This window comes from Nothobranchius furzeri, chromosome 3 (genome assembly GCF_043380555.1).
Source record: "Nothobranchius furzeri strain GRZ-AD chromosome 3, NfurGRZ-RIMD1, whole genome shotgun sequence".
NCBI classification, from domain to species: Eukaryota; Metazoa; Chordata; class Actinopteri; order Cyprinodontiformes; family Nothobranchiidae; genus Nothobranchius; species Nothobranchius furzeri.
The window spans coordinates 82541960-82564076 of NC_091743.1; the positions used below are offsets into that span (position 1 = coordinate 82541960).

The 22117-nt window shown below is 43.8% G+C and overlaps 2 protein-coding genes across 10 annotated transcripts; both read right to left on the bottom strand.

The window, feature by feature from the left end:
* Nucleotides 1–920: 920 nt before the first annotated feature.
* LOC107384609 (protein EFR3 homolog B) lies at nucleotides 921–11189 on the bottom strand. Of its 5 annotated transcripts, none has more exons than XM_070549627.1 (23): nucleotides 10873–11189; nucleotides 10347–10683; nucleotides 7572–7648; nucleotides 7007–7134; nucleotides 6776–6926; nucleotides 6059–6180; nucleotides 5618–5764; nucleotides 5442–5537; nucleotides 5289–5367; nucleotides 5077–5212; nucleotides 4856–5008; nucleotides 4673–4784; nucleotides 4557–4608; nucleotides 4301–4473; nucleotides 4085–4160; nucleotides 3789–3947; nucleotides 3527–3658; nucleotides 3360–3427; nucleotides 1972–2105; nucleotides 1753–1844; nucleotides 1635–1683; nucleotides 1459–1565; nucleotides 921–1365 (listed from the first exon to the last, which is right to left on the bottom strand). In XM_070549627.1, the coding sequence occupies exons 2-23, from the start codon at nucleotides 10615–10617 to the stop codon at nucleotides 1231–1233; spliced, it is 2649 nt and encodes an 882-aa protein (XP_070405728.1). In that variant the 5' UTR covers nucleotides 10618–10683; nucleotides 10873–11189; the 3' UTR covers nucleotides 921–1230. The 5 variants fall into 5 exon arrangements, with proteins under 5 accessions (XP_070405728.1, XP_070405729.1, XP_015813437.3 ...); XM_070549628.1 differs by having other exon boundaries at nucleotides 3789–3905; nucleotides 10799–11189; XM_015957951.3 differs by having other exon boundaries at nucleotides 10799–11189.
* A 272-nt stretch (nucleotides 11190–11461) lies between these two features.
* On the bottom strand, nucleotides 11462–21474 carry LOC107384611 (IQ calmodulin-binding motif-containing protein 1). 5 transcript variants are annotated; one of them, XM_054735166.2, is made up of 17 exons: nucleotides 21309–21427; nucleotides 21129–21182; nucleotides 21009–21041; nucleotides 20808–20931; nucleotides 20553–20721; nucleotides 18277–18394; nucleotides 18110–18185; nucleotides 16458–16557; nucleotides 16133–16305; nucleotides 15251–15360; nucleotides 14567–14685; nucleotides 13624–13690; nucleotides 13400–13475; nucleotides 12728–12891; nucleotides 12468–12605; nucleotides 12166–12322; nucleotides 11462–11981 (listed from the first exon to the last, which is right to left on the bottom strand). In XM_054735166.2, exons 4-17 carry the CDS (start codon nucleotides 20923–20925, stop codon nucleotides 11725–11727), a joined length of 1842 nt encoding a protein of 613 aa, XP_054591141.2. In that variant the 5' UTR covers nucleotides 20926–20931; nucleotides 21009–21041; nucleotides 21129–21182; nucleotides 21309–21427; the 3' UTR covers nucleotides 11462–11724. The 5 variants fall into 5 exon arrangements, with proteins under 5 accessions (XP_054591141.2, XP_015813441.3, XP_015813444.3 ...); XM_015957955.3 differs by having other exon boundaries at nucleotides 21129–21474; XM_015957958.3 differs by lacking the exon at nucleotides 21009–21041.
* Nucleotides 21475–22117: the final 643 nt, after the last annotated feature.

Here is a 22117-nt window from a genome sequence, read left to right on the forward strand (position 1 = left end):
CTGATCTGAAGGACAGCATAGAGGCTGTCATCATGGCTGCACAGGAACAGGCCCTGAACACCAGAGCGACAGAGGCCAAGACCTACCACACCAGACAAGACCCAAGGTGTAGGCTATGCAAAGACACCCCTGAGACAATCCACCACATAGCTGCAGGGTGGAAGATGCTGGCAGGGAAAGCTTACATGGAACGCCACAACCAAGTGGCTGACAACGTCTACAGAAACATCTGTGCAGAGTAAGGACTGGAAGCCCCAAGGTCAAAGTGGGAAACGCCCACTAAGGTGGCTGAGAACGAGAAAGCCAAGGTCCTGTGGGACTTCCAGATCCAGACTGATAAAATGGTGATGGAGAACCAACCGGACATTGTGGTTGTGGACAAACAGCAGAGGACAGGCGTTGTGGTTGATGTAGCAATACCAAGCAATGCAACATCAGGAAAAAGGAACACAAGAAACCAGAGAACTACCAGGGCCTCACAGAAGAACTTGAGAAAGCTTGGAGAGTGAAGACATCGGTGGTGCCAGTGGTCATCGAAGCACTCGGAGCAGTAACCCCCAGACTGGAGGAGTGGCTGAAGCAGATCCCAGGAACAACATCAGACCTCTCAGTCCAGAAAAGTGCAGTTCTAGGATCAGCCAAGATACCGCGCATAACCCTCAAGCTCCCAGGCCTCTGGGAGAGGACCCCAGCGTGGAAGGATGAGACCACCCTCGGAGGGTGAGATGGGAATTTATTTATTTTTATTCATAAGGACCCTCATCTGTTGGCCCTTGCAGGGTTCTTTGTTTGAACGTTTTAATGCATGTGCAGCACTTTGGTTTGTCCCTGCTCAATGAAATGTGCTTTACGAATAAAGTTGATGATGAATTTAGTTTAACTAAAATCTGAAGCTTTAACTATGAAACGATGACTTCATCTTCTCAGCTGGTTCAAAGTTTTATTGCCACGAATATAAATATATGAACTTCTGCGGATTTCAGGAGAAATCAAACCCACATTACAGGCATCTTGTTGGCTTTTGTCAACAGAAAACCTCCAGAAAAGTTCTGCAGAACAAATAAATAAAACTCAGGTTTTACCTTCAATCAGAAAAGATTCCAGAAACATTAAAACACCCAGAGGAAAAGATTCTGACGATCAGATTAAATGTAATCAGGAAAAACTTTGTTCTATGTTCAGGGAGTCAAATGAATACTGAATATGAAGCCCTCCATCTTCACTGCATCTCTAGTACACACACAGGTCCGGGAACGTCATCTCATAGAGCGGCGTGGAGCGACGAGGGGACGGTCCAGAGGGAGACGGAGGAGGACGGATTATCAGATCAAAGACCTGGTCCAGTTTGGAGTAGAGCAACGAGATCTGCAGATACAACAAAACCACTTTGTGATCTGGTTCTGAAACAAGCCACTGACTAAACCAGATCACTCCGGTCCAGTCTGGGTTCTGCCTCACCCTGGATCCACAATGAGCTGCGATCTCCTCAAACGGGGCCGTCTGGAACCGTTCCATCACCTGCATCCTCCTCCTCCTTTCCTCCTCCTCGACGGGTCCTCTGTCCTCTAAAACACAATCGTTCAGAACCAAACCGTCCCCGGGTAAAACAGAACCGTGTGTGCTGAGATGCTCACCGATGGTGTTCTTCAGAGTCTCAAAGGTGATCTGCTCAGTCTGGGGTTTCTGCAGAACCGAGATGGGAACATGAGCAGAACTGCAGCTGGACAGATACACAGCTAGACAGAAACCCACCTGGGGCGGATCAGAACTGAACTGGAAGTCCGAGTCCATCTGCAGAGACACCGTGTCCACGATGCTCTTCCTCCTGGACAGACGGTCCTCATCTGAAACAGAACCAGGAGGTGACGCAGAAACTGGACTCTACCAGAATGTAATGTTTGGATCTGAGCTGGGGTCAGCTCTTAGGAACAGAACCACCTGTCTACCTGTACAGAGGTGTGTGCGTGTTACCTGATAACTGAGGTGTGTATGGAATGTTGAGGCGGTCACTGTGTGTGCTGTAGCTGCTTCCTGCCAGAGCCTTGCACATCTCTGATTGGTTGAACATAAGGGCTTCCTCCACCTTCAGCTCATCCTCTGGGAGTCTGACACATGTGTGCGTGCGCGCACACACACACACACACACACACACACACACACACACACACACACACACACACACACACACACACACACACACACACACACACACACACACACAGTTTGCATTGAACTCCAGTTGAATGAGGGCTTGTTATGGACCAGGAGCCTCATTTATCAAGCATGCTTACACAAAACGGGGTCGGAAAACTGCATAAGCAACTTTCCACGCAAACTTTGGGATTTATGAAAGAAAACTTAGCGGAAAAATGTGTGCAAAGTTTAGTAGACTAAGGACCTGGCTTACACACATGTTGGACATGGAGAGCACCTGCAGTGTTGCAGCTGAGAAGGATAAAATTATGAAATCCTGCAGCATTATCACTTGTACTGCTTCTTTTTCACACAGAACAAGACCCCCCACATGCACACACACACACACACACACACACACACACACACACACACACACACACACACACACACACACACACACACACACACACACACACACACACACACAGCCTGAAGCGCAGAATACGGAATGCAGAATATCAGCAGGGGGACAGATTGAGACAGAATGTCATGCGTCTGTGACAGTGTGTGTGTCATGTCACTGTGACCAGATATATCATGCGCCCTGGCTACTTGAACAAGGGAGATCTCCATTTGGGTGACTGGTTAGCACATGAGACTTTCACCTGGGAGTCTGGGGATCAACTCCTGATTGGACCATTTTTTTTATATCTGCCACAGATCTCTCTGAAGAACTCAGCATTGACGGCTTCAGCAACGGTGTGCCACTTTGTGGATTTTCTCTTATTTGTTTTGCAAAAGCACTTCCTTTCATTTCTCCACCTCACCCACAAGTACCTCCATTTCTGCTTGTGAAATAGCGCTTCCTTGATCTGCGGTTGTGATCGAAATACTGCAACAAGCCGGCTTATGTATATGTATGAGATTCACAAGGCACTTTGCATCGACCATTTATGGCAGAAAGTGGGTGTGGTGAGGGCGGGATGTGACTAAAATGCAGCTGAGAAACATTCTCGTTAGTCTCCGATTTATGAAGCGGAGATTGCGTGCAGCTGTGCGTACTCCATGTTTTATAGATCACAAACCTACTTGGCGTAAGTACTTTTTTTAATGACCTTAAGTACGGTTTTAGTCAGGATTCTATGCAATGTTTGATAAATGAGACCCCTGCTGCTTAGATACATTTCTGACTAAGCATCAGCTGATCAGGTAAAGGTTTGTACCTGGGTTCATCACACAATATGTGTTCAGGCAGTAGGTACAGCGCCTCCTTATGACGACTTTCAATCACCTGCGGACAAATAAAAGAAAGTCTTACTGTGCTACACACACACACACACACACACACACACACACACACACACACACACGTTTTGACCCTCCTGCTCACCTGAGCAACATACTGATGGAGCAGTGGAGGCGGGCCGAGCTGAGAGAGCAAGTTGAGTGAAGCAGCACAGAGAGCATGAAGGCTGCAGCGACTGAACACTGACAGGCTCATCTGATTGGACAGAGCCAGCTCCTGAACAGCCAATCACAAAGCAGGTTACAAGAGGTTGCAGAAAAAATATATCAGAATAAACTCTTGAATCAGCAGCTGCCTGAAAATCAACATTTAAACTATGTTTCTACCTGAGCTGAATGTCACCCACCTGCAGAGCCAGGACCAGCTGAATCAGGTCCACCAGAACCTCCTCGTTCACCAGTTCCACGCTGAGAACGGCCAGCAGCACGAAGAGCGCCTGGTAGTGTCTGCGCTCACTGTCCTCCTTACAGGCCAGATATACATGTCTGTAGAGCCGCTGAGCATGCTGTACACACACACACACACACACACACACACACACACACACACACACACACACACACACACACACACACACACACACTCGCTACAGATGTTTCTCTTCCAGTGAAAGAGAAGAACATCTGGACTCAGGGGCCTGACCTTTCTCATGAATAGATTGTCCTGTCGGGAACATCTGTCCTCCTTCAGGTCCAACTCTGACACATCAAACGTCCCACTGCCAAAAACCAGTACATCAATGAGATTATGTCTGTCTCTCACTGGTCTCTTTAAACTGGTTTTCATAATTTTAAAAAATCAGTAAATGAGCATCGGCTTGCATAGGAGCTAGGTGGAGCTGACTGGTGGAGCAGTGACCTGAGTGGGAGGAGCTTCTTTGCATTGTGACGGCGGTCGATGAGTGAGGTGAGGATGGAGAGAACCAGTAGACGGATCTCTGGATCCTCCATTAGAGTGAAGGACAGCAGAGGCTCTAGGAAGGAGGAGGGTAGCGCTGACAACAGGTTGCTGCTCTCATAGCGCTCTGACACCTGAGGACCAGGAACCAGAACGGGTGGATCATCTCTGAGTTTAACCCTTTCATCTACAGTCTGATAAATCTAAAGATGGTCACCTGGAGGAGGGACTTCAGCAGCATCACTTGGATCATCCTGCTACCTTCAAACCTGAAGAAACAGATCGTTAGTTCTTGTTAAACCCCAGAGCAGCCTGACCTGGGGAGAAGGTTACCCGGCGTTGGGAGACCCCAGGGCAGGGTAGATACCAGGAACAGGAATCTTCCCCATGATGAACAGCATAACCTCCGACCTCTGGTAGACAGGAAGTGTGTTGGCGAAGGACCCTTCAGGACCAAAAGGTGAATTAAACCAGATGCGGCGAGAACCTGAACCGGGGGATGACTCATCGACTGACCAATTGTTTTGATGACAGCATCCTGCAGCGTCTTCTCCTGACTCGAGGTGGTTTTGTATTTCCCAGCGTTGTCATAGTAACCGGTCAGCTGGTAGTCGACGCTCTGCCGGAGCTGACGCAGCAGCGTGTTGAACACCTCCAACACGGTGGGTCCTGCAGGAGGAAACGGCGCCTGGGTTACCTGCTCTGTGTGCGGGGGTTGTTTCAGAAGCAGGACTCACCTACAGACCCGGTCGCCTCGATAACAGCAGCTTCCGACAGAACCTCCACGATCCCGGCTCGGACCGACGCAGAACTCCTGCTGTTGGCATCCAGGTGGCCCAGCAGCTGCTGGATGACCAGGTGGGAGTGCTGAGACTGAAGAGCAGGACACACCCATGAGTCCTGGCGAGCAGAGCCGCTCATCATGAGGCACGTGTCCGTTAATCGTTACCTGGATGGAGAACATGATGATCTGAAAACATCGAACAGCGAAGCCTCGACCCTCCCACAGCCCGTGGCTGTCCAGGTGCCTGAAACACAAACATCAGCTGAGGTCCAAACCTCTTCTGCTCCTGAAACCAGACCTACACAACCAGGACCTTACATGAGTACGGGTTTGATGGCGTTGTTGATGTGACCATAAGCAGCTCGGCCTAGCAGCTCCCTGAAACACACCTCCGTCTGCTCCGCCGGAGACCCGCTGCACACAAACACAACCCAGCCAAGTTTAGCTCCAACACCAAGCTCAGGCCGTCATGAACCCGAACCCTGGTGGAGCACCTGCTGCTGTCCGACTGCTGCAGGTTGACCAGCAGAGCCGGGACAATCTGCTCCATGTGACGAGGCTCCCAGATGTTGACCTGCAGCTCGTCGTCCACCGTCTTCCTGACGACGCCCTGAAGGCCCCGGATCCCCGACACCCGGATCCTAAACATCAGCCCAGACCAGTTCAGGTTTGTTTCAGCACAAACAGACTGATTCAAGCTTCCTGTGTGTTTTAGGGTCATTACTGCTAACTGAAAACTGGAGGCACCAGTAGATCCATCAGATCCACCTCTACCTGGCAGATCTGGCACCACTTTATCCTCCTCTAAACAGCCTCTTGAGCTCAACATGACTTTATCACATGACGCGTTCTGCAGAACCACATCTGGATTATTTTGTGAAGCAGAGACAGACCCGGCTCCAGCAGAAAAACCGTGTGACTGTGATGACTCTGACCTGATTTGTGTTTCGGGGTCTTCGTGGTCAGAGTGACACATCTGACTGAAACGAGACACGAAGAAGTCGTAGCTGCGATGGTACGACGGCGTGTCCTCCTCGATGTTCGCAAACTTCACAAACTACAGAAATAGTAAAAAAAAAAAAACTCCCAAAGTAGGTGAAAGGTCAAAAATCCTGCTGTAATTATGAACATCAGATTAAAACAACCAAGACTTGATCGTATCTGATAAAGCATGATCACTAACAATGTTCCTACTGTCCTGCTGACCTAAACACATCATAATCAGAGATAATCCCGATGTTAAACTCTCTGATAAGCCCAAAACATTCCTGATTGTTCTGTAAACCTGCTATAAATCCCTCAAAAAGGGACATGCGTTACACTTTATGGATGATTAAAACCAGAGATTATTGAGATGAGTGAGTTTTAAATTTAAAAAGCTGTCAGAAGGTGACTTTTAAACTATTTATTATGTACAGTCAGATCATTTATGGCGTTTTGGATTTAAAAATGGCTGCAGCTGAAACTGTGGGTAACAAAAAATAGTTTTTACTAAACTTTGTTAATTTATGATTGAAGAGATTTGAAAACAAATTATTAATTTACTGAAAAATGTCTCTGATTACTAGATTACATGTTTAAACGGATCAAGACTCTTTAGGTTAAATCTGTGAGCAGGTGTGTGTGTGCGTGCGTGCGTGTGTGTTCCGTACCGAGCTGGTGGCCAGGATGTGGAGGTGTGGCCTATCAGCCTCCAGCAGCTGCCTCAGGGTGCTGAGGAAGCTCTCCACCAGCAGGTTGATGCTCTGACAGTGACACGCCAGCAGCAGCTGCTCCATCGCCTCCATGGCGATGCAGACATACCTGAGAGACGGCGTCCAGGTGAGTGATGCGGCAGCGCTTTGGACTGTGGATGGTATGAATGTATGAATGTGTGTTCTGACCCGTATCGATGGCGATTCAGCTCTCTGGTCAGACGCTCTGACAGGTAAGCAGCGATCCTGTCCAGTTTCTCTGGAGCTGACAGAGCGAAGAACGTCAGCTTCTCCATGTTGGCCTTGACCAGCCCGTCCTGTCCACACGGCCAACACACACATCTGTGTTACATCTGTTCACTCAGAGAAGCTAAAGGCCAGAAGGTCCAAACAGGTTTAACTCAGTATTTTACCTAAATATAAATTCAGACAGCTGTAAAAAGGAAGTGTCCTTTCAAAATAAAAGCAGGGAGAGATCTTCTATCTAAGGTGTCAGAGTCCCTTTTATGGTCACATTATGAGTCTATCTGGGTTATCCTGTACTGACAAATGGTCTCAGATTTCATTTGATATATTTAGACTTGTCTCTTGATTTTATTTTAACGTAATTATGTGACAAACAAAATACTTCCACATTTCTACTGTTGTGAGATAAATGTGGCTAAAACAGCTGTTATTATTAATTTATTATTATGAATACTTTGCAAACAAAGATCTGATAGGTGAGTAGAGTAAAAATAAAACATGTTTTTACTTCTGGGTTTTCTGGGAAGATGTTGTCGACCAGCCGTTTGTAGCGAGGGCGTAGCGCCCAGCAGCACCCGCACAGACCTGCAGAAACACAAAACGTCTGTTCAGTTATCAAATTCATCCAGGAGTTTTAATTATTCTTAAATATTTATTTAAAATGTTCCACCTTTTTAAAATCTAGACCAGAATAAAGGTAAGTGACCTTTTCTTTCCTATTCATTTCCTCTCTCCCTTTCCTTACATTTTTAATCACATTTTTCTCATTTTAAACATATTTTTAATCATTTTTAAATAAGTATTTTTTATATTTTAATTTTTTGTTTATGTGAAGCGCCTCATGATTTCTATCTTGAGAGGCTCTTTATAAAATGAGCCTTTCTTTCTGACCACTATGAGGTGTGAGTCATGCTCCAGCCTGCAGGGGGCAGCAGAGTGTCTGAGGAGTTAATCTGTCATTTTTCATCTCTCCATGTTGACTGTTGCTGGTTTTTAAGGATTAACGATCACATGAGACGAGCTACACAGACCTCAGCCTCCACCTGAACCAGATCCTGGTCTCCACCTTAAACCAGACCTGGATCATGAAGCTGAGGATCAGCAGAACCCATCAGAACTTTCTCCAAGTGACCCATCACTCACAGAGAAACAGTAAAGCCACGTCTTCAGAGGTAATCCTTCTGCAGCTTGTTACATAACGCCTCTATGTGGTTGTTTTTTCAGTTAGCAGAGCTTAAAGAGTCCACTCTGCTGGTTCAGTACTCACAACCGGACACGTGACCCATTAGGGACCAGAACCAGCTACAAGTTATAATCAGCTGCTTAAAACCCTGAAAGCTTTGATAGGACATCCTTCCAGACTGATGTCAGATGGTCTGAATTTAACACCAGGAGACAAATGGTTGCTTCTGGGTTTGTTAGCCAAAAATCTGCAGAACATCTGGAACCACTGGATCAACCTCTGCAGCTGATTAACGTCTGGAGTTGATCCAGTTCAAGATGGCCACCACAGCTGATCAACATCCAACAGTTGTGAGTGAGTTACAGACGAGGACCTGAAATCAGGTGTGGTGGCAGCAGGTCGTAACCAAAACCATCAGATCCGAGTTAAAACAGTCCTCACGGTCTGTGGAGGATCGGAAATGTAAATATTCTATTTTAATGAATCTTTAACAAGAATTCAGCAGGAAAAGTTTTCAGTTTGTAGTTTTTTTAAAGTCACACAACTATGAGGCAGCTAAATAAACACAAGCGTGTGGAGGAGACACCAATTATTCTTAAATGATAAAACAAGGACTTCAAATAATGAAGACAAATAAAAATACAAATAAAACTATAAATTATCATCTAAATTAAACAGAAACTCAGCAAATACCCAAATAAAACAATCATAAAAAATCTGTCTTACCATACATGAGGAATGAACTTCTTTGGCACCGTCACATCAATCAGACACACACATCTGGAGTTAATCCTCCCTACACACACATACGCACACACAGCAGAAGCTCCGCCCCCTTTGTTCTCCCTAAATGTATTCCAACCTGTTGGTTTTAATTCCAACTCAGAGGTTCGGTTAAAGGCTCGGTGGTGCTTTTATTGTTGTTTAATTGCTCTTCGCAGGTCCTGGGTGCTGTCGGTGAGATCTGGGCCACGCGCAGCAGCTCAGCCCTCAATAATCTGCTCAGGTTGATCCGTCTTCCAGCAGAAACACACAAAATATCAGAAATCTGAACAAAACAGAGCTGAAAGAGCCGAGCGGTGGTGATTCATTTCTGATCCCTTATATTTAACATCTCTGATGATCTGTCAGCAGAAATGAGGTAAATTATCCCTAAAAAGGTCATTAGAAAGGTGTCAGACAAGATTTATGCTTTCTAATGAATTCATTATTATTTATTATTTACTCTCCTTGTAGCTATGGGGGCTCAGAAGGGTCAAAAATAACTGAACTTTAATTTTTCTGATTAAAACATTAAAGTGGGACTAAAGAGCAGAATTAAAACCAACCTGAACAGAAAGACCTCACTGGGCTGAAGCTGCTGGTGAGAAAAGGAAAACGGTGGAGTTTCTAAAACGTCTCCAAATGATCAGGAGAGTTCTCGCTCCTGCCGTGAGTCTTGCGCCACATTCTCATGGGGCTGGAGTTTAGAACATTTTAATAAAAAGCAGAAGACCAGTTATCTCCTGTAAAAGTTACACGTCTGGAAATGAGAGTCAGAAATGTGACACGACTTTGGGAGGAGCTGGAAACACGAGGAACTAAATCCGAGACTGACCGGAGATGAAAAGAAGAAAATTATCTGAGAACAAAAATATATAAAATGAGGATAAAATGTAAAGAAATTAAGACACTTTGGGACCAAATGGTGAAAGGAAAGATTAAAGTTTCAGTCAGACCCTCTCCACTTCATTTATATGTTTAACTATTTTTTATATTGAAATACATTAAAATTTATAAGATGCTAATTAAGTTAATTTCTCACATCTTCCTTTCATTTTTCACACATTTTTTTCTAATGAAAATATTTTTTAAGTCTGAAAGATCCACGGATGAAAGTTTACAGCATTTCTCCTTCAAATCAGAGAAAAGTCAAAAATAAAATCCGGATAAGCTGATTTAAAATCCACCTGAGCTCCAGCTGCTGGTTACGTCTCAGATTGTGGAGATTAACCAGAAATTATTCACACTAATAAGGAAACCAGACTGCGTTAGGAGGTTTCCTCTGCACTATCTGGACCAACAGCATCTAATAAAACACAGAAGAAGAGAGAGAGTCACCTCCTGAGGTTTGGTGGTCGAACACGGAGCAGCAGTCCTGCAGCAGCCGTCGAGGAGCTTCAGGTACGGTCGGCATGACGATGACCCTGGGCAAGCTGGGGATGGTCAGGCCCCGGGGGATGCTGGGAAAGCTGGGGAGAGTGGGCAGACTGGGCATGGTGATTCCTCGGGGAAGGCTGGGGGGGTTGATGCTTCGGGGCAGAGAACTGACCAGGGCCGGCATGGTCACCCCCCGCGGCATGCTGGGAAATCTGGGGAGAGTCCCCGGCATCACTGGGATGAGTCTTGGAACAGGTGGAGGAGGAAGGGAAATCCTCCCTGTTGTCTTCTTCTTAACCTGCGAGACACACAGCTGCTGTGATGCTCTCCTGAAACCTGAAGCTTCTGCTTAGTTTCTCTCTTTAAAAATTCAAATAACTTTATTGTTCTAATGAAACCAAACTAAGAACAACCTGCTTGTAAGAAGCTGCTCCGATCCTGGTGGGAAAAGCTTCTGTAAAGTGTTGAAAGTCCACGAAGCTCCTACCTGCTGCAGCTGCTTCCCTCCAACAGCTGTTTATGTAACATCAGCTGAGCTCCAATCAATAATCAGCGTGATCGATCTGCTGCTCCACATAAAGCTCCACAAGCATCCGGCTGCAGCAGCTGGTTCCTGACTCACATGAAAGTTTAAAAACCTCTGCACCTCCTCCTGATGCTCCTCCTCCTCCTCATCATCATCAGGCTGCTGCTATGTGCAGGAGCTCCCTCTGCTGATGTACGAAGAGCACTTCAACTGCATCATCCAACAGGGTCATCTGGATCAGTTTGTCTCCTTAGGACAAATCACGGGGGGGGGGGGGGGGGGGGGTCTATACAGCATACCACAGATTATTAAACTGGTCTAGATTACAGATCCTTAGGTTTTACATCCAGTCCCATCGTTTTACGCCATAAAAAGGTTTTAGGTATTTTCTGAGAAGTTATATAACAGCTGTTTGTTCCTTTGTGTTTTCTAACCTGAAGCCTATGAAAGATGTTGTGTCGCTTCAGACCTCTCCGGCCTGTAATCCTGTTGCAGGAGGAGGATCTGAGACATCCTGGTTCTCATGTGATCATTGATAAATAAACAGCCGTTTCTGACAAACCTTTTATTGTCAGAATGTGATCCATTCTTGTGGACTGTGTTATTTCACCCTGAGTGTGGATTGACAGGTACAGTGCCTTGTTTGTATACTTATAAATGAATGAGGCACTCTCTGATTTTTCAGTTCTGGTCCATCTGGGTCCCTTGAGACAGATTTGGTGAGTGCCCCTGTTGGTAAAGGTGGAGCTTTATAAAAAAAGTTCTGGTTTTGATTTCAGTCCCTTCGGATCAGGTTTCAGGTTAAAGCTGGACTCAATCCACCTCAGAGAGTTTACTGTCCTTTGCTGGACCTACTATAAACAATCCTCCAAGCTCCGCCTCTAGCTCCTGCAGGTGGGCGTGGCAAGACCCTACACCAGCATCCAGCTCTCCCAGCATCCTCCACCAGGGCAGCCGGCTCGCCTGCAGCACTGCGTTCTGGGCGTCGCGCGCTTGAGCGGCAATGGAAGCTGACGGGCTCAGAAAGGAGTTAGCCTGCACCTCCGTGACAACAGAAAGGGGCGGGGCATCTGCAAGGAGCAATACAGACTGATCAACAGCTGGATCCAGATGTGCAGCCTCCACACCACTAGAGGGCCCATGGAGCTGCACCCACAGATGAAATGTTCTCTACAGGTTTGATTGTTGAGTTTTCGTGTTTGAGTGTCAGCACGACCTAAATAAAAACAGAAGAAGATGATATGGGCGTGTTACCTCGGAGCAGCTCCAACTGTGTGTGCGTACACGCCAGGACAGCTGCCACCCGCTGCTCCTCTCTTCTGTAATAATCTCCTCTTTGCAGCTCCGCCTGCAGGAGCAGCTGCACCTCCTGATGGAGGGAAACACACTCCTCAGGAGACACACGAGATGACTACACACACACACACACACACACACACACACACACACACACACACACACACACACATACACGGAGTCAAAATCACCGGACATGACAATTAAATGTTTGATTATATCTCTCAGATTTTAGTTTATAAGCATCAGCATCTTCTCACCCGGTGAACAGAAATGTAATTGTCCACCTGCTGCTGTAGCTCCGCCCTCCGGCTGTCTGTCAAACCTTCCTGACCAATCCAGAGAGGGACAAGGAATGGGACCTTTGCTGGTGCACGTTTTCCTAAAAAACGTCGCACCTGAAGGGGTAAAAAGGAGAGAGGAGTGACTCAAACAGATTTCACTAGGAGCTCCTGAATTAAGACCTGTCTTTGTGTGTGTGTGTGTGTGTGTGTGTGTGTGTGTGTGTGTGTGTAATTACAGCTCTCTGCAGCGTCCTAGCAGCCTGCTCTTGTATGTCTTTCTGCCTCAGAGCGTGTCTCAGTGTGTTCTTGTAGCGTCTCCTCTCCCTGAAGCCTCTCCAGAAGCTCTGGATCACAATGGCGGCTCGACGCTTACACTCTTCCAGGTATGGCTGCACCTGCTCTGAAAACACACACACACACACACATGTTTACAGAGGGATTAAAATATGAGTGTTTCTGATATAGGATAATCTGCATTTTAAATAATCTCATGTAAAACAAACTTAACTTTAATTTGAATGAATTTAGTCACCAGATCCAAACCCTATTTTGTGTAATCCTACTGTGTGTTTCTTCTGATTTCATTATTAGGAACCACACCTGCAGTCTTCTTCAGAGCTAGCCACAGCGGCTAGCTCTGAAGAAGACTGCAGGTGTGGTCGAAACTGTCAGCCAAAAGGTAAAACATCCTTTCCTGTGTTAAAAAAAGAACATAATTATGCTGCTCAGAACCAGTCCTGGAAACGGCTCTGATACATTTCTTAGTACTAAACATGTTTCTAACTACTAGGATCATCAAAATCCAGTTATATAAAAAGTTTGTGTCACAGGGAAAACCAAACAACAACAGTAAATAAAACCTAGAGAGGTCCTCCTGTAGTTGAGAGAAACAGACCAGGTTTATTTACCAGGAGGCAGCAGCTGCAGCAGTTGTAACTGTCTCTGGTGGAAGCTCCTCCTGGCCTGTTGTCGCCTCACACACACCTACAACATCAACCAGACTGTGAGGAGGCTCACAAGACAAATGCTCAGCTGTTACATGGTGGATCTGACTTAAACTTAAAGTATCTCCAACAGTCATCTTCTTATCAGGGAAGAATAACACTTCTGTGTTAAAAACTAAAACTTCTACCTGATACTTAAGTTCCTCCTTCTGCCGCTGCGCCTCCTGCTGCTCCTGCTCATGCCTCTTTCGAGACCTAACACACACATGCACGCACACACACACACACACACACACACACACACACACACACACACACACACACACACACACACACACACACACACACACACACACACACACACACTTTAGTGGATTTATTTCCAGAAACTTCAAACAAAGTGCTCTCTGCATCAACCCACCAGTCAGGCAGGTGAAAAGTGTGTGGAAAAGTTATTTTATTTGCACCAGTAAACTATTCAACTGACAAGTCTTCCAGCTTCTTCTACAACACACTGTTGAATAAAAAATACTTGGTTTCTTGGATATAACAAGCCTAAATGAACAAAAAACAAAGAAACCCAAACAACACCACATAACCACTAGCTGGAGTAAACACCTGGACCACAGGTGAATTCAGATTTTAATGATTAAGAACTACCGGTTATATTCCTGCTAGTTGGTGTAATCATGTCTGATTAATCTGATCTGCTCCAGATGGTTCTGGTGTTTCAGTTTCTGTATCTCCTCCAAAACAGGAAGTTGTTACCTGTATCTCCTCTGAAACAGGAAGTCGTTAACTGTATCTCCTCTAAACAGGAAGTTGTTACCTGTTTCTCCTCTAAAACAGGAAGTCGTACCTGTACATCCTCTAAACAGGAAGTTGTTACCTGTACATCCTCTAAACAGGAAGTTGTTACCTGTATCCCCTCTAAAACAGGAAGTCGTACCTGTATATAATCTAAAACCGGAAGTTGTTACCTGTATCTTCTCCAAACAGGAAGTTGTTACCTGTATATCCTCTACAACAGGAAGTTGTTACCTGTATCTTCTCCAATTAGGAAGTTGTTACCTGTATATCCTCTACAACAGGAAGTTGTTACCTGTATCTTCTCCAAACAGGAAGTTGTACCTGTATCTCCTCTGCAGCATGCTCACAGCTCTGTTGAGGTTCTTCACTCTGCGTCGGGTCTGATATGACCTCCAGGTTGCCTGGATCACACTCGCGGCTCGCACACGCTCAGTGCTCTCCTTTAGACAGAAAGTGTTTGCTGCCTGAGTCTGATTGTCTCTTCCACCTTTTCCTTTAGTGACTCTAACAGAACGGTTCTATGTTACAGCTGCAGTGGTTTCATTCTGTCAACAAAAGTTCATTATATAAAACGTTATTATAAAAGTTCAAAGTATTTTATTTTGATGCACCAGAAATAGAAGAGGAGTTTCTGTTCTTTCAATATGATTTTTGTAAAAATGTCTAATTATGTATTCAACCACATCTTGAACAAAATGTAATATTCTCCAGCTGTAAAGCCTTTACAACTGGAGAACTGAGGGCAATGAAGGGATTTTCTATTTTATTTTCTATTCTAATACAGCAAACAAAAGAACGTGTTCTAAAAGATAAATAGGACTCTCAAACTATAGAAATCACAAAAATCTTTTTAAAATGGCACAATAAGAAAAGCTTACACTGAAACATTTTCTAAATGAAACCCCAATATTTCTTTAAAATCTTCACACTACAAATGAATCATTAAAGTTGCTAAGAATGTAGACATTTTTATTATATAAATGAATTATTAAAGTGCCAACAAACCTCCAACTGGTTAGTCACAGGCTTTTCTGATTGGATGATTGCTACCAGCTGATCAACATCCTGGTCAAAGCCCCGCCCCCTCCAATCTTTCTCCAGTAGTCTGTCCAGACCTACAGAGACAGAACTCATGTGACCACACAGGCCCAATCTCACTGCTCGCACTGCGCCCTACGGTCTTCAGCAAGTGCGCAGTAAGGCTTCGAGTGTGTAGTACACAAGTGTGCAAACAGTTGAGTCATCGACCGCACCGCAAGCTGGTCACTGTTTCTGCTACTTAAAAAAAATCTTTATTAACAACTTTGAAACAAACATCGTTCCGCCTTCTTATAAATGATAAATGAGCCGCACTTGTATAGCGCCTTTTCAGAGTCAGAGGACTCCAAAGCACTTTGCACTACAGTGCATCATTCATCCATTCACACACGGATGGTGATGAGCTACGATGTAGCCACAGCTGCCCTGGGGCGCACCAACAAAGGCGAGGCTGCCGAGAGTAGGCACCGACGGTCCCTCCGACCACCACGAGCAGGTAAGGAGGGTTAAGTGTCTTGCCCAAGGACACAACAGCAGATTTCTCTGTCCAGAGCTGGGTTCGAACCTGCAACCTTCCGATTACTGGACAACCCACTCAACCTCCTGAGCTACTGCTGTCATAAAAATTCCCATGCAGCAATGGAATGTGGGTAATATCCTTCATCCAAATCCGCATCAACTTGGGCGAAGTGTGCAAAAGGGGGCGTGGCCAATTTCCATACTTGGGGATCTGGACACCTCGGAGCCCCTGGCTGGAGCGCAAAATTGAAGGGTGCAAGGTTGGAAGTGCGAGTATTGGGATAGGGCCTCATTGTCACCCACTGAAAGTCTACATGTTTGACCTCTGACCTTTAAAGTTCAGCTTGAGGGACGGGAGGCGGAGCTCCAACCCTCTGGCCATTAGAAGGATGAGTCTGATGGAGGCTCCACCCACCGCAGCATCTGAGCTGTGAGCTAGTTGGCAGACGGCCTCTTCGAGCAGCAGGAGGATGGCATCATCACTCAGATCAGACAGGAATTTGCTGCAGACGAACAAATAACAGGTCAGATTCTACTTTATTTTAAAACTCTGTTCAAAATGTTTTGCTGTGAGCTGAAAACGTTTCGTCATCGAGTCGGTTCGATAAGCAAAAACTTACATTGTGTGTGTGAGAGTGTATGCATGTGTGTGTACCTGCTCACTGTGCAAGTTTGAATCCACATCTGAATGCAGAGCAAAGACACCGTGATGTCATCACACAGCTGGATCTGCTCATATTGGGTGGAGCTAAAGACTGATGTGAGAAAGAGAAAACCTTAGTTTAAAGGGACTTTACGGACTTTTGAATTTTTATGCTTGCGATTGCCCCCTCAGGCCAAAAGCATAACAGCAGCTTCAATAGTAGGCTCGTGCACGAGGTGCACATGCTGTACGTGCACACTCCTTAATGAAAATAACAGCTGAGACAGTCCCGTGTGTGTGTGTGTGTGTGTGTGTGTGTGTGTGTGTGTGTGTGTGTGTGTGTGTGTGTGTGTGTGTGTGTGTGTGTGTGTGTGTGTGTGTGTGTGTGTGTGTGTGTGTGTGTGTGTGGTGTGTGTGTGTGTGTGTGTGTGTGTGTGTGTGGCCCGGAGGACAGAGGACAGGAGAACGTGCAGCTAATTAATTAAATAATTTGGTTCTGTAGCTTTCTCTTCAGCACAGCCGACAAAGGTTTATGATGGGTCAGTCCTCCTGCATGCTCAGATCATTCCCTTCCCTTGCTTGAAAAATTGTTCCAAAATGAAAGTTGAACCCACATCTTTTTTATCTGTGAATTCAATGCCGTTCGGCGAGTCGCAAATACAAATTTGGGCATCTTACTGTAAAAAAATATACCATTAATGTAAAAAAGAAACTCTAAATGATCTATGTTCACACCCGGAATCAAACCCAAGTCTTCTGCATGGGTGTCAGACATCTTACAAGGTGAGCTACACTCTAGTAACATTCACAGTATCTGTAACATTTATATCGTTGATGACAGCTGAAACAACGTCAAACCAAAGAACGGTTCGGAGCGAAAATGGATATTTGGTTGCTGATTTGCAGGAAATATCTAGAAGAAAGTTCTACAGAAAGTAGCTAAGGTTCCTCAGAAATGTTACCTGTATCTTCTCCAAACAGGAAGATACTAGGCGTTAGGAACAGCGACAAAGTCTACTACCTCTCTCTCTGCTGCTAAAGCTACGGATAGCAAACGCTACGGGCGATGCCTGAGCGTGAACGCGCATGAAGCAGCCTGCTCGACCCGAGCATCTCTCTTTTTCTGTGATTTTACAGAAAAACAGGCAATCACAGTAAAAATGCCAGGGCTCATTCTACAGGACCAGGGCATTGCAGGAGAATGTATGAAGAAGACATTTATTATTTCTATACATGTTTTGGCTGTCAAACTTCCGTATAGTCCCTTTAAAATAAATAAAAGTTATGGTCACTCAGAGCAACGAGACGAAAGTCAAGGTGTGTTCGTGTGTGTGTGTGTGTGTGTGTGTGTGTATGTGTGTGTGTGTGTGTGTGTGTGTGTGTGTGTGTGTGTGTGTGTGTGTGTGTGTGTGTGTGTGTGTAGAGGGGTTTTGACATTCAATTTTAAATTTAGAAAAAAATGCTGAATATTTTTCTGTTTTTTTACATTTATTTCTATGAAAATCTTTTCCTAACACGTCAACAGTAAACTGGGATTCTTTATGAAACAGCCCTTCTTATTTCAGTTTTCACGCTGTAGGTATTATTTTCAGACACGGGTTCATCTAACTGGAGCTGTTGTGCTTGTGACGGTAAGGTGTTAGTGAGTCGGTTTGTAAACTAACCCTGAACTGTGAGGTGTGTGTGAGCGGAGAGCAGCCAACCGACTGAGTCCATGACCTTCCTGAAAAGAGACAAGCCCTGAAAGACAGACAGGCAGACAGACAGACAGGGACAGGCAGAGTCACATCCTCAGAACTCAACAGAACGTTCACTAATTGCTGATCCTCACCTCCACCTGACTCTTCAGCTGATTGGCCAATGACAGCAGGCCATCCATGACTGATGGAAGGAACAGTGTAAGAAAAGTCTCAGAATGCCTGCCAGGCTCCGCCCCCACACAGCAGGAGCTGGAGACACAACAATGAGGATGCTTAAAACGTTTCATCTCCATGTTTAAATCCCCAAATAGTAACTGTTTTTACTTGATTTCATAAAAGGTATTTCTCGATCACTTGAACGTTTAAACACTTACAAATAAAATGATCATTTTTCTGAATAAATGTGATTTAAATACCTTGTGTAACTACTTTTAAATTGTATTTTCTTTCACGTTGATTTTAATGTTCATGTTATTCTTGCTAATGGAAAGCACACTGAATCGTCTCTGTGTGTGAAATGTGCTATATAAATAAAACTGCCTTGCCTTGCCTACTTTCATAGTTTCTAGAATGATTCACTCATATTCGTGCCTAATAATCAGACCACAAAAAACTGTCTCCCAATTGGCTGCTGAAAGGACAAGGAACATCGTAGCAGACAGCAGCAATCCACTCTGCTGTCAATATGAGCCCTTGAGCTCTGGAAGACATTACAGGGTGCCTCTGGCAACCGAAAATATATATAAACTAATTTGTTCCTAGTGCTGTAATGATCCTTAACCAATGTAAACGATAAGATCCAACCAAAGTACATAGTGTCACAATTAGTGTATGCATGATTGAACACTTTTATTTATTTATTTATTTGAAGGCAGAAGGAGAATTTCCACTACACTGAACTATAAACTTTTATTCTATTCTAGAAATGATATAAACATGTATTCATTGTTTATATCGGCACCTTTGTGGACTTGTGCTGTCTGTGCTAGGATAACTGCACAGGAGGAAATTGTTTGTTTACACTTTAAAGGGATGGGATCCAATAAGCTTTTGCTTCATCCCAGTTCCTTTTTGAACTCTGTATAATTTATATGAATATGCACCTTTATAGATTTCTTGTTTTTGACGGCACATGTTCGAGGTCAACTAAAAAACTAGATTTTAGATCATCTTTCTATCCATCCATCTATTTTCTGTACCTGCCTTTTCACGCAGGGTCGCGGGGGGGGGGGGGGGGGGGGGGGGGGGCTGGTGCCCATCTCCAGCATTCTTCAGGCAAGCGGGCAACACACACACACACACACGCATGCACCTAAGGACAATTTAGACAGACCAATTAACCTGACAGTCAGGGTTTTGGACTGTGGGAAGAATCTGGAGCAGCTGGAAAGAACCCCACTGCGCCACTGTGCAGCCCCATCATTTTTCTAATAAAGTATTTGTTTATATTTAAATAAACTATTTTATATACTACACATTATGGATGTAAGAAAAAATCTAAATGGCAACATATTGTGATTTTTCCCCTGCGATATTATCTCGATATTCAGAAGAAATGTGTCAAATTTTTGGAATAATTTACATGCAAACATTTGTGTATTTTCTTTTCTTTTCTTGCAATTCTAATTACAACCGCTAGTTGGCAGCAGTGTGCAAAGAGTTCTGTTTCCATCATAGAGATTTAAATCCCTCATTCAGATACCTCCTGTTAAACATGTTACGTATCATTTTGGACTGTTTATTGAATTTTCATACAGTAAATTCAGCCTAAACAAATCACTAATATCATCTGGCTGAATTTCGCAATATATCGTGAGATATCGTATCATATCGACCAAAATTTCATCAATACAGATCCCTACTAAACATGTAGATTATACATTAAATTTAAATATTTTCAACTACTATGTTGTGCGAATTTTGACAAATCTCGTCACATATTCTCAGAGCAATTCAGTGGTCTTAAATATTTTTTGTTAATTACCAATCTTCCTTTAAAAATCACTTTATCTTTCAAAACTTTTGCTTGTTTTATAAATATTTGTTTTTATTTAGTAGTATCAACAGAATGTTTAAACTTTGTCAGAATAATCTTTTTTTTAGAAATAAAATCATTTAGACATACAAATCTATCAATTTCATATGTTTAAAAATTGTTCAATTCCTTTTAAAAATGTGTTTAACTAAAAAATGTAACTTCACTAAAAGCAATGACTTTATGTGACTAAAATACAACTAGGTAAATTAAATCCTTTAAAGTGTTTCATTTATATTTTTACATTTCCACCTCAATCAAATATTTTTTTTAAAACAAATAAATGTAGGTAAAAATTTCAATATATAAAAATTTTAAAAACAAAAAATGAAAATTAAACCTGTTAATAAAAGGAATGCCAGCTGTTGGTACCTGATCAGGTGAGCAAGTGTGGCGGTGGCGCTCCAGTTGCCCTGCGGCCTGCTGGGATGCTGAGACAGGAGACGGACACCGAGTCTCAGGATGCCACTGTGGTACAGCTGGGCCTTCATCAGGGTCAACAAGCCGCTGTTTTTCTGGAAAGCTGCAGAGTTCAGAACCTCTGAGAAGAAGAAGAAGAAAATGAATAAATAAAACCTCCTGGATGGTGACAGAGCTCTCAGCATATAGCAAAGATAAAGGGCTCACTGTTCAAACCGTTGTTCAGCAACATGATCTTCTGTTCTGGGTCCAGATCTTCGTTGTCCATCTGCCTCTTCAGCTCTGATATCAGAGCCTCCCCCTCTTCCTCCTCCTGCTGCTCCATGACCAGCTTGTTGTGGAGAAGGTTGGATCAGGAAAGAAGGTTCAGGAGAACATAAAAACAGTCAGACTCACATCAGAACCTACCCTGGTTAACAGAGCAGATGAGGAGGACCAGAACTAATTCAGTGGACCAACAAACCGAAGATTGTGGGTGAATATTCCATCTGGTTTCACAGCAGATTAATGCTTAGACGCTTTCTTTACCTTGTTTCTGATCCTGTGCGTATTTTTCACGGGTCACAGATTTACTTGTAACACCTGGTGGAAATGGTGACACGATGCTGCATTTAAAACCTTTTCTGTCCGTTTAAGTAAGCAGTTAAAGTCCGTTATCGGACCAAACATTTTTCATTAACAGATTAAACATCTGTGTGGTCTCCTAACCGTAGGAAACGTGGGGAAGGCACCGAGGAACCACCGGTTACCGAGTTTAGTGGTTAGCTTAGCTGCGTCAAACAGACCGACGCTCTACCGTAACCACGGTAGCATGACGTCATTAATCTGCGACAGCATGTTTTTTTTTTTCTTTTTTATCAACATATGCTTATTACAATTTCTCGTGGAGACAACAACACATAATGGAAACATACAAGGCTTCCTTAGTAACAATAAAAGACAAAAACAAAAAAGAAAGAGGCACTTATATCACAAAGTAAAAACATTGTTACAAGATTAAACATTTTTCTGCAGCCTGTGACAAATGGCTTTTGCAGTTGCATTGGAATTTTTTATACGAATCAAAGTGAATAAGAACATACGGAATTCATTTATGAAACAGTTCATGTTTGGCAGTTGTTTTTTTCCATTTGCTTTTGTGGATGTGGTATTTACCCATAATAATAATAATAATAATAATAATAATAATAATAATAATAATAATAATAATAATAACAATAATAATAATAATAATAATAATAATTAACGTTGAATTATTCCCCTTTAATTTAGAATTGTAAATAAGAATATCTTCATTTGTAAAACGATCAAGTTCTCTTATTTTATTTCTTAACCAACAATTGACTTCTTCCCAAAACTTCTTACTGACAGGACAGCTGAAAAATAAGTGTTCTATTCCTTCAGGGCTTCCCTGACAGAATTCACAAGGGGCAACTTCAAAACCAAATCTCTTCCTCAGTGTCTCTGCTGATGGATAGTAGTTGTTGAGAATTTAAAATAGCATTTCTTTTACTTTG

Coding starts and splice junctions, on each gene's coding strand:
- LOC107384609 (XM_070549627.1), bottom strand. CDS start 10,617: ATGCCGGGGACTCTCCCCAGATTTCCCAGCATGCCGCGGGGGGTGACC. Junction 7,135..7,571: donor TCTTCCCAGAAAACCCAGAA/GTAAAAACATGT, acceptor CCGTGTGGACAG/GACGGGCTGGTCAAGGCCAA. Junction 1,845..1,971: donor ATACACACCTCAGTTATCAG/GTAACACGCACA, acceptor GTTCTGTTTCAG/ATGAGGACCGTCTGTCCAGG.
- LOC107384611 (XM_015957955.3), bottom strand. CDS start 20,925: ATGGAGCAGCAGGAGGAGGAAGAGGGGGAGGCTCTGATATCAGAGCTG. Junction 14,686..15,250: donor CTGTGACTAACCAGTTGGAG/GTTTGTTGGCAC, acceptor TTCTGTCTAAAG/GAGAGCACTGAGCGTGTGCG. Junction 12,606..12,727: donor CTAGGACGCTGCAGAGAGCT/GTAATTACACAC, acceptor TTACCCCTTCAG/GTGCGACGTTTTTTAGGAAA.